At 31.9% G+C, this 11,941-nt stretch overlaps 1 protein-coding gene across 1 annotated transcript; it reads right to left on the bottom strand.

Moving 5' to 3' along the window:
• Positions 1-327: 327 nt before the first annotated feature.
• Positions 328-3,222, bottom strand: LOC133305743 (uncharacterized). The gene is made up of 2 exons (XM_061505983.1): positions 2,842-3,222; positions 328-628 (listed from the first exon to the last, which is right to left on the bottom strand). Exon 1 carries the CDS (start codon positions 3,124-3,126, stop codon positions 2,857-2,859), a length of 270 nt encoding a protein of 89 aa, XP_061361967.1. The 5' UTR covers positions 3,127-3,222; the 3' UTR covers positions 328-628; positions 2,842-2,856.
• Positions 3,223-11,941: the final 8,719 nt, after the last annotated feature.

Below are 11,941 nucleotides of genomic sequence, written 5' to 3'. Positions count from 1 at the left end.
CAACTCAGAAATATATGTGAGCAGCTTTTCCCAACACACTAGAAGGGGTAAAAAAAAAAAAAAAACACTCCGTTTCCGAAATAAGTATAAGCAACTTTTCCCAACGACAAATTTTTCGCCTTTCACTTTATATTTTTGGGTACATAAAACGACCCTTAACCCGTAGGTGATGTAAAGAAGGGTTTGGAAAAACAAAATGCCATTAATATTTTTAGTCGGACGGGCGAGCCTATGAAGCACTCTATTTAGTGCGACATTAACAGTTCAAATACAAATGGTAAGAAACGAAGACATTTTCAGTTTTGCCATTTTAACAAAATTCAGCTTAAGCATCTTGTCCAAGTATGATTGTTCAAGGTTTGAAACCTATCCAACAATGTGAGCAGTTGCAAGATAATTTCATCACATGCGTTGGAACTTAGAACTAAGTCAAAAAGTATGTTCTCCTTTCATACATTCAAATAAAATTCAAGTGCAAGAAAATTGAGTATTGCATCAAATAGAACTTATTTTATCATCTAAACGATGAAATACACTGAATGTGACAGTATCTCTCTGCCTTGATCTTTCAGATTTTAAAACAACAAAAGAAAGGAAGCCAGTCATCTCCAATTCAACAACCCGGATCCTGCTAACAATTTAAAAAAAATTCAAATTAGGTATCAACCACCAAATATAAAACAAATAAAATAAAAGTACCAAACATACGAGATAAAAAGCATTAAGTAATTAACAGAGAGTTAAGAACAAGTATGATCTATTAACAGCAATAGAATCGTGGCAATGTTTCATCACTCAAAACTGACTAGAATTTGCTTGAGTAGAATGTATTTAGAAAGAATAATTAAGAAAACTTTTGAAGTTTAAGAAGTTGACAAAAACTAATTTGTTGGGTAGTTATTTTGGAAAGTAAAATAGCCTCAAGAAAATTAATTTGAACTTTGAAGGCTGCATTTTAGGACCATGATGGTCAATTTATATTCAAAGGCCAGCATCCCATAATTACTTCGGAAATTTTAGGGAGTGTTTGGTTCGTTTTCTGTTTTCAATTTCATCAATAATAACAAAAAAGTCACCTTGTTTTCATTCTATTTCCAATATTCAAGTTTTTGTGAAAGAGATGGTAAAAATAACATTTATTTGTTTTTGCCAGCTCCTCTACAAATTTTTTATAATTATGACTGAAAACATATTAACTGAAAAATGAAAATAGAAAACAAACTAAACACCCTCTCAGAATGTTACTTATGTTCCAATGTACTTTTGGAACATTGGGTATACAAGAAGTAATTTATGGGAGGAGAGGACAGAGGAATTTCCAAACATATCTGTAAAAGTGCAAAATTCATTCTCGGGGCCCAATATGAATTCTAACTTTTGTAAACATTGGGAGGATCAACTTAAACTGGTGTAAATTTAACAAGTCTCACATAAAGTTATCAAATGCGGATTGCGGTATGTCGCGGCCAACCCTGAAAAACGCTATAGTGCTATAGCGGGTTGCGGTTGCGAAAATAACGGAATAGATATGTGACATAAATAATGACAAAAAGAAACATTTTTTAAAGAAAGATATAGCAGAAGTGACAGAGAGAGATGCAGATAGACTAAAAATCCCTTAAAAAATTTCTGTTACACATTTAAATTTAGGACAAAACTGACATTTTGCCTTATGACAACAATATGGCAGCGATTTGGCCGCAAATGTGACCGCGATAGCCGCTATTGCGTTCCGGTGCAGCGCGACGCGGTTTCTTGGGGCGAGGCACCGCAACGCCCATACGGCGCGGCTCGCGGCGCTATTGCGGCGCAATTAACTACTATCTCTCACATTCATTATTAGTCGTTAATCTCACTTGCATGTGAGGACTCACTTGACTGCTAAATTATAGTTGTGTGTAACTGTGTAAGACTTACACTAGTGCAAGTTAATCCTTCCACATTCAAACATGCTAAACCAAACAAAGGATATCCTAGCAAACATGACAGAAACATTAAAAACACGCAGGCCATGCTTTTCAAGCCAACAAAAGAAACTAACTAATCTGTTGCTATCATAAGACTACACACAAATGAGATCAACGCATCAGATGACAATGCAGTCATCAATGGCAGAAAAAACAAATCCTTCATGTTATCTTTTAACATTTCTAAGTTCAATTTTCATAACTAGTTTCAATGAAAACAAATCACTCAAACTTATGAACATGATCTAATTTGAATCGACCGAGACACTCATAGGGCCAAACCTAAATAACTATTAGCCCAGCAATCAGAAAAACAGGATATTTAATTAGCTTGCCACTATCCTGTGAATATTTGCAGTTAGTTCTAAAGTCAAGTCAATGTATAAATTTTAAGGTAAATAAAGGATCAAATAGCATCAGTAAATTTCTCGAGTTAGACACCAAAAAATTGATGTACCCTGACTGGAAAAAGACTGCAACCAAGATAATGTGTTCAAACAGCATGGAGGCAACCCGGTAATACCTAATTTCGAAACACAGAGCAGAAGGACCACCATCTCAAACAGATAGGGCAAGCATCATGTGATAATTTATAAGGGAAAAAACCTAAAAAATATCACAAAACCTTTATCTCTAAATACTGAGAATTCAACAAGATCTTTCCACGATAAGCAGCAACTATGCATATATATGTATATAATCTCAACAAACACACGAAACAGCTTCTACGAAACCAAAAATGCTCTCTCAATAGATGTATATAATCACGAACTTGAAATTCGATGAGTTATTGGACAGAACAACGAGAAAAGGTTAAAATAAACAGCAGCATCGAATAGAAATCCAGATCGAAGGGAAAAGGAAAATGAATGACCTGAGGAGATGAGAATCAGTGATGTCCTGCAGCGTGCTGGCGCTGGTGTTCGAGGTGGCGACGCTCGTTAGGGAGAGCGACAAGGTAGGAGAAGATCATGCCACCGTAGCAAACATGGAAGAGAGGTTCAGGAGAATCGGTTTCGATGTACTTGGCGTGGTAATTGTCCAACGCTCTCTGAACGGATCTCTTGATGTAATTAAATGACAGCATCGGCTTCACGTGCTCAGGAACCTCGCTCACCTTCTTCCCCTTTATCTCGTTGAAGAACCTCCTCATCGCCATTGCTATTGCTTTTGCTATTGCAACGCTTCCCAAACCAAACCCTACAATTCAATTCCACGCTTTTGCTTTTGCTTTTGCTTTTGATCTTGGTCTTTGATACCGGGCTAATAAATACGGGTGGGTTGGTATGTAATTTTATAAGGTTTATTGAGTGAGTCTCTATAAATTTATTTTCTACATGGGTTTAAATTCTCTCCTTTTAGTTAGAGCATATAAATATGGAGAATTTATAGTTAATATTTTTTTTCTTACTATCTCTTATTACTAAATCTTAATTATTGATTTCCGTCAATCTAACAGTTGTAATTTATTGAATCATATTTATTAATTAAGTATTAATTTCTGACAAATTATAACTGTTAGATTGGCGGAAAACAACAGTTAAAATTTGGTAGTAAGAGATAATAAGAAAAATAGGTAGTAAGTATAATATCTCCCTATAAATAATATTGGGGCAAGATATACTTACCACCAAAAATGTTTACCACCTTTACAACCAACTTAATCGCCGTTGATTTTTATCAATCTAACGGTTGTAATTTATTGAGTTTATTGAAAATTAATAATTAATTAATAATTGCAATCCAATAATTCTCAGTAAATTATAACTGTTAGATAAACAGAAATCAACGGTAATTAAGTTGGTTGTAAGAGTAGTAAACTTTTATGGTGGTAAGTATATCCTACCACATATATATTTTATCTGTCATATTTATGAAAAATAAATAAATGGATATCGTCATTAAGAGAAGAGAGAGAAAAGTTTGATAGAGCTCATTCATTTTTATGTGAGTATAGTAGATAAAATACTTTTGCAACAAAAGCAGAAATAATTTTCTTTTTCTACATATATGTAAAAGTGTGTGCCATCGTATTTTTTTCTCTCTCTTTTTCTTACATTAGCTCATATTATATTTGTAGTAGATAAACCCAAAAATATTAATTTTATGTTGTAGGAGATTAGTATTTCATGATATAGATACAAAACATGTAAGGCACATGTGCTTTGTATCTATGATATGAAATACTAATTTCCTATAATATAAGACTAATATTTTCCTTATAATATATACCATATATATATTATTGGGATTATCATTTCTGTTGCAGTGTAAGAAAATTTTTTTTATCAAAAAAAAAAAATTCCTTTCACCGAAACAAAAATGATAATCCATATATTATTATTCTTATAGCTTCATGTGAATCATACTCGTGATCCGGCCCTAATAGACTAACCAAACAACTACGCAGTTTGAACCAATGGGCTTCCTATATGTCACACGATGTTTAATAATATTTATATGGATTTTATATTTTTCATATTACTTTAGAGGAACTTTTTTATATCATAGAGACAGAAGTCATATAAGACCCATATATTAGAAAAAGTCATATATAAGATTCATATAAACTTAGAAATCAAAGGGTGTGTAAAAAAATTTATCTTATCATGTTACATGAGAAGTATAAAATCCTAATTATATATGTCTAAACAAAGGGTTTTATAAGAGTTATGTTGTAGGAAAAGTGATTGTGTAATGTTATAGAGATTCGTTTTGCGTGCCTTAACTTTTTTAATCTTTTTTGTTTTAAAAAGTGCGGGTCCCACAAAATATTGTGTGTGTAGGAAATTTAATGGTGTCATGTTAAAGGACAAACTACAATCCCCTAAACAAAATATCTTATAGTAAAAATAAGTCAAAATATATTAAAATTTATTCTTAATTTTAAAATAAATTATAAAATTTAAATAGTAGAGTGAGTTACATGTTATTTATCCTATATACTTTTATTATTTTACAATTGACCTCTAAGTTTTTTTTTATTTTATCATTTAGTTCCATGAACTTAGTTTTAAATTTTGAGGTTAAAATTTTTTCATTGATAATGGATAGATTTAGGGTGTGTACGATATTTCTAAAAGTTTTTTTTTTTTTACTCTGAGGAATAAAAATAGTTGAAAATTACATTTTATAAAACCAAATTATATTTTGTTTCATAAAATAAACTGGTAGCCAAAAAATAAAAATTAAAGAAATTCTTTGTTTCCGGACACATAAATAAATAAAAATATTGCTCTTCAAAAATAGAGGCAAAGAATATAACTATAGTTGGATAAGATAAGCTAATTATCTCAGTATTTGACGATGTTTTTGGAGAGAAATAATTTTTATTTTTGTGCTAGGGGACGAAAAAGCTAAAATAAATTATTTTTTCTCAACTTTTTTTTATGGGCTACATTCATTTTCACTGGAACAAAAAAATAAATTGATGTTACCAAACTGAAAATTTATGTTAAATTTTGTTTACTACTGGATCACTTTTATTTGTTATAATATTCATAATTTAATATTTATTATATATTATTTTAATCGGTGTAACCAATGATCCAGCACCTTGACCGAGTCGATGAGCGAGCTGAGTTTTAAAACATAAATTTGTTTAAATAATTAATTATTTTGCCAAATAATTTTTTATTTGTCCAGATCTAAGTGCATAACTTTAAGAAGGTCAAGTAATCAATTATTCCTTTCTATAAAGTATAATCGATTATTGCTTGAATTTGTAAGAAAGATCTAGCCTTGCAAACTTATTTGATGGAGAAAAAGGAAAAAGGAATAGAGAGAAACCCAAAGCAAAGGAGATAATTTTGAATAAAGGTGGCAACTAGTGATAGTGGATTGGTTCGTGTCGAGTCAGGATATGACTTCGAGTGAAATTGTCCAACCTAAACATGATATGTATTTGTTTACATATTAAAAATTCAAACACGGACATACTTGTCGCAAGTCACACTGGTTGACATGTAAAATTGAACATTTTTTTTATTTTTATTTTAAAAAAACTTGAAAATAGCTAGAAAACTTTAATGAAATACGGGGTTGACTTGTGACCTACAATGGGTAGTCAAAACCACTAAAATTCCTTTTATTGGACAAAAAAAAGATATGTGGGTCAACCTATGATACAACACGATAATAATTCGTGTCATTTTCTTAAATTCAAACGTAATCTGTTGGAGTTTGTATCTAAATCCTATGGGTTATGAATAAGAAATGGGTTGAAGAAGGAAAGAAAGAGGGAAGATGAAAGGGTGTGTGGGTTATAAACTAAGAGTCCCACATCGAACAAGTAATGAGAGGTGGAAAGGTTTGTAACCTCCAACCTCACACTCCTAGATTGTCCCTTTGGGCACTCCAAATTTTGTGGAGGAGAGAGGACTTAGGTGGGCACTCCAAAATAATATGCATTCAAATTAAATAAATTACCAGTGCCGAAAAAATAATTCCGCCAATTACGGGACATAACATTTGCACTTAACAGCTCTATAGCATTTCAATAAAACAGTACATGAAAACACATCATGCATATAAACCATCCCCCATGGGACATGGTGGAACCAACAGTGGCTAAACCGAGGGCACGAAAGTTTACCTTGCAAGCTAACAATCCAAGCCAAGAGTCCACACTAGCTCAAAGCCCAAACACAGCAGAATCACAATCTGTTATGGACCAATTATAACATCAATATTCATACTCTACAAGCATACAATAAAAGACAACGTCTTTCCTTTACGTTTTACGTCTTTAGGCTTCTCACAAAGCCATAAGCCCTTAATCACTTGATTCTGACTTACATTAATTATTACAGAAGTTCAACTCCATCAATCTAGGGTCCACTAACCCCCAATAGCCTTATGTATGAACAGTGCAGCTACTGTTCTTCGAAAACCCAGAATATCCGAATATTTGTCGGGGGCATATCCGGATATCCATATTCGGATATCCCATATCCGGATATCATATCCGGATATTTCGCGACAGAATGCAATTCTGCATTTCGCGAGATATCCATCCAAAGGTTGGGTTTTTAATCCATTCCAACGTTAAAGCATGCATTTTTACTCTGTTTTAAGTCCACATACTAGTTGGTTACTTGTTTAACTCATTAAACATGGCAAGACACCACTTTTACTCATTAAAATTCATGATCAAGGTTGGTGACACTTACCCAAGCTCAAAACAGCAACCAAGTGTGCTCTTGGAGCTCACAAGCCAGCCTCAAGGTTCTGACTTCAAGGGTGCACAAAAATACCACCCAAGCAAGGATCTTTCTTCACAAAGATTGCTCTTTGGAGCTCCGAAAACCCAAGGGAAACACTCCCACACCAACCAACACAGAAACAGCCCCTCTCCCTCACACACACAGCCCTCACAACTCAGAAAAGGCACCCTTAGCACTTTCCAATGCTCACACTCAAGTGTTTACTTGATCAAGAAGAGAAATAATGATCAAAGGTGGTGTCTTTGGTGAGAAAATGGAGAAGGAAGGAGGTGGTAGGGTGGCTGATGAAGAGCACTCAGAAAACCTCACGTAGCAAGTCATAAAAATGACCTAGGATCATGTGTCATGGCCTTATACAGGCCACTTAAGTTTTAATCACACTGTATTAGCGCTAAATGCTACGCTTAGCATTTTAATCCCAAACTTAGGATTCTGAACCTACTCGTTTTTCTAAGATTTTTCACATTTTTATTTTATTTTTCACAGTACCTTTCTGGTACGCGCTTTTCCATAGCCAGTATCAGTTCTGGCACCAGTTCTCGTTATTTTGACCTGAAACTTGTTTTACTAGTCCTATTTATCATGCACTTATTATAATTTTCCGGGATACTTTTTCGGTACGCATTTATACCGAGTAGCAGAACCGATATCTGCACTTTTCGTCCGAAAAACGACTTTCAGCATTATTAACCACTTTCTATATTTATTTAAGCCTCATAATAATTATTAAGGTCAATTATGGAATTATTTCCTATTTTCACGTAATTAATTAATTAACTTCCTTAATTAACGGTGCAGGTTCTTACATATGGCAAGTATTTGATTGCTGCACGTACAGCAGCTGCGGAAATGTAAACTCCTATGTATGCATATATATATACATACATACATACATACATACATATATATATATATAGGGGCAGGATCATTTGACACCGGTATCAAACTTCTAAATTTGACACCAAATCTTAATCATTGATTTCCGTCAATCAACGGTTATACTATTCGCCAATCAAACTCATTAATTAATTATTAATTCTCAATAAATTATAACTGTTGATTGGTGGAAATCAACGATTAGAATTTGATGTCAAATTTAAAAGTTTGACATCGGTATCAAAGGTATATATATATATATATATATATATATATATATATATATATATATATCAGACTTCTCATAACTGTTCTGAAGGAATAATTGTCAATATTATTGTCTCTGGCTTTTCTGGTCAACTCAATGGTTGATGGGATAATTATCTTTCTGAAGATGAAAAAAATTATGTCCTTGATGCCATTAAAGTTGATCTTGATGGCATTCCAATAATCTCTGATGGAAAAACTATTTCAGATGCTGTTAATCAATTAATCTTCAAAATTATCCAACATTTCATTGGTGATCCATCATTATGGAAAGATCGTTCTGCTGAACTCCTATCCAATCTGAAATGTAGAACCTTGGCTGACTTTCGTTTGTATAAAGATACCTTCCTTACTAGGGTTTACACTCGTGATGATAGTCAACAACCTTTCTGGATAGAAAAATTCTTAGCTGGTCTTCCGAAATCTTTAGGAGACAAAGTTAGGGATAAAATCCGTCATCAATCTCCTACTGGGGATATTCTTTATGAGCAATTAAGTTATGGACAATTAGTTGCTTATATCCAAAAGGTAGCTTTAAAAATCTGTCAAGATGATAAAATCCAATGTCAACTTGCAAAAGAAAAGACTCAAAATCGTAAAGATTTGGGATCATTTTGTGAACAATTTGGTCTACCTTGTACTACAAAACCTAAAAAACATAAAAAAAAACAGGAACAAAAGCAGGTTAAAACTTTTAGGAATTTTCGTAAGAAACCTAATTACAATAAAAGGTTTAAAAATGAAAATCCTAAGCCAAATACTAAAACAAATAGATCACAAAATACATCCAAACCAATTAAGCCAACTATTTGCTATAGCTGTGGTAAACCTGGTCATATTAGTAAATATTGTAGGCTTAAGAAGAAACTAAATAATTTAAACTTAGATCCATCTATTGAAGAACAAATCAATAATCTTCTAATCCAAACCTCAGATGAAGAATCTGGAAAAGAATCTTCTGAAGACTTAAATCAAATCCATGAAGATGATTTATCTACTAGTGAGGATTCACAATTCTCGCAGGAAATTAATGTCCTGACTAAAGAACAAAATCTTTTGTTCGAAGTCATAGATTCAATCAGTGATCCTCAAGAAAAAAGAGCTTACTTAGCAAAGTTAAAATCATCTTTAGAAACCAGTTCTTCTAAATCTAAAGAATTGTTGGTTCCTAATAAGTTTAATCTTAAAGATACTCTTAAAAAACTAGAAAAGAGTATTACTGTCAAACCTATAATTGTCCAAGATCTTCAGTATGGTTAGTCCCATATCAAATTATCTGTTATTTATCTGAGCTTTATGTTAACATTTTAACATGTGTTAGAAGCATGTATGATTGTAGGATGAGAAATGAAAGTCTTGAGAACTTGTTCAGTTGTTGCATTAAGTCCCATATGAAGGGCAGTAAGTCAAATTTGTCGATGTTGAACAAGGGATCAAGAAGATCTCTGATCAATCTGTTGTTTATTTACGTTGAAGTCTTAATCTAATGCTCAGTTGATAAAAGTTAATTTACATCTATCTCTGTATTACTATGGAACCAAATGATGGTGATGATATCTGAGAAATACATCTGTTTTATTATCATGTTTAAATCTTTCTCCTCTAAGTTCTCTTTCAAATCATCTCAGCCATCTTCTTCTTCCATCCATAAAGATCAAGCTAAAAATCAAACAAAAAATATTTTTAAAGAAGAAACCTCCTTTGAAGATATCAATCAAGATCTGGATAACTGAGAAATTTTCAGAACTCCAACAAATGAACTGTACAAACCCGAAGGAAACTTCTTTCGGAAATCTGACTATATCATCAGAACAGTTGAAAGAAATATCCCTTTAAACAATGAATTTGAAGAATTTCAACTCCTTTCAAAATCATCTATACAAACTCATAAACAAAGTTATAACTATCTGCACATCAGATGTGTCCAAGTAGCTATCAAACCCCTTGGAATTGATATATATATATATATATATAGTAAAATCATTTCTGCAGCCGCTTTACGTACAACAACGATAGGTGTATGGTTATGATTCCTCACATTTAATGCTTTTATCCTTTGTATGGTTATAACTCCCCACATTTAATGCTTTCAAGTATATATATGACATGTATTTGATTGTTGCACGTACAGCAGCTATAGAAATGTAAACTCATATATATATATATATATATAGAGAGAGAGAGAGAGATAAACATTTCTCAAGCAGCTTGAGAAATGTTTATCTCTGGCTACCCCAAAACTACGTCATTTTATTTATTTATTTTCTTATATTAATTGATTCACCTTTGAATGGTTATGATTCCTTTTTTCTCTCTCTTCTTTTATCACCATTGATCTATCTTTGTATGGTTATGATTTAGTAGCCGGAGATAAGATTATCTCAAGCAGCTTGAGAAATGATAAGCCTATATATATATATATATATATATATATATCTATATATATATATATATATATATATATTTGATATCGATGTCAAACTTTTAAATTTGACATCAAATTCTAAACGTTGATTTTCACCAATCAACAGTTATCATTTATTAAGAATTAATAATTAATTAATGAGTTTGATTGACGAATAGTATAACCCTTGATTGACATAAATCAATGATAAAAATTTGGTGTCAAAGGATCTGTCCCTATATATATATGGGCTTATCGTTTCTCAAGCTGCTTGAGATAATCTTATCTCCGGCTATTAAATCATAATCGTACAAAGATAGATCAATGGTGATAAAAGAAGAGAAAGAAAAAGGAAATCATAATCATTCAAAGGTGAATCAATTAATATAAGGAAATAAATAAATAAAACGACGTAGTTTTAGGGTAGCCTGAGATAAACTTATCTCAAGCTGCTTGAGAAATGTTTTTCCCTATATATATATATATTACACTGATATAATTTACATCTTTCATCATATTTATATCTAACTCATTTATAATTTATTTAGGTAGATAAGACTCACGTATTGTTGGATATGTGTTTTGCACCTTTAAGAAGTTATGTTTTCCATATATTATGTACCAAAAAAAAAAAAAGGAGTTCATGTATTTACCCAAAAAAAAAAAAAAAAAAGAGTACCTGAGACTGATTTGATGGTTATATTTTGTGAACATCCATGGACCTGTGTAAAACTTTTGCCAATTTTACTATAATTAACATAAAAACTGAAAAAATTCTTCATAATACTGCATTTATTTTTTGAAGCCCTCTCGACCTTTCAATCGTGTATTTGTCTCGGGTGCATGCTGTGATTGATGGGCAAAACCTTTGTGTATTTATTGGCTAGTAATGGCAAGGACAAGGAGCGAAATGCTTTTGCAGATGAATTATTATAAGGATGGTTTTAATTATTAAATTTGGAATAAGGAGTGGTAATATACATTTAACTGGCTAAAAAAAAAAAGTATTTTAAATAAATTAAATAAAAGTTAGTTGAATAAGAATAACAATAAACTTGCAAAAGTGATGCCATACATTTTAAAATTCTAATTAGATATCTCAAAATATTAATAAGAAAATTTTTGTAGGAAAGTATTTTTTCTTTTTTTTTAAATCTAGAAAGTATTCCAATTTAACCATCTCGAGTCTCTTTACCCTCGGA

This window comes from Gastrolobium bilobum, unplaced genomic scaffold (assembly GCF_033153095.1).
Source record: "Gastrolobium bilobum isolate Gb01-03AN ecotype WA unplaced genomic scaffold, APGP_CSIRO_Gbil_v1 utg3440, whole genome shotgun sequence".
Taxonomy (NCBI): Eukaryota; Viridiplantae; Streptophyta; class Magnoliopsida; order Fabales; family Fabaceae; genus Gastrolobium; species Gastrolobium bilobum.
This window is presented reverse-complemented; position numbering and strand designations above follow the sequence as displayed.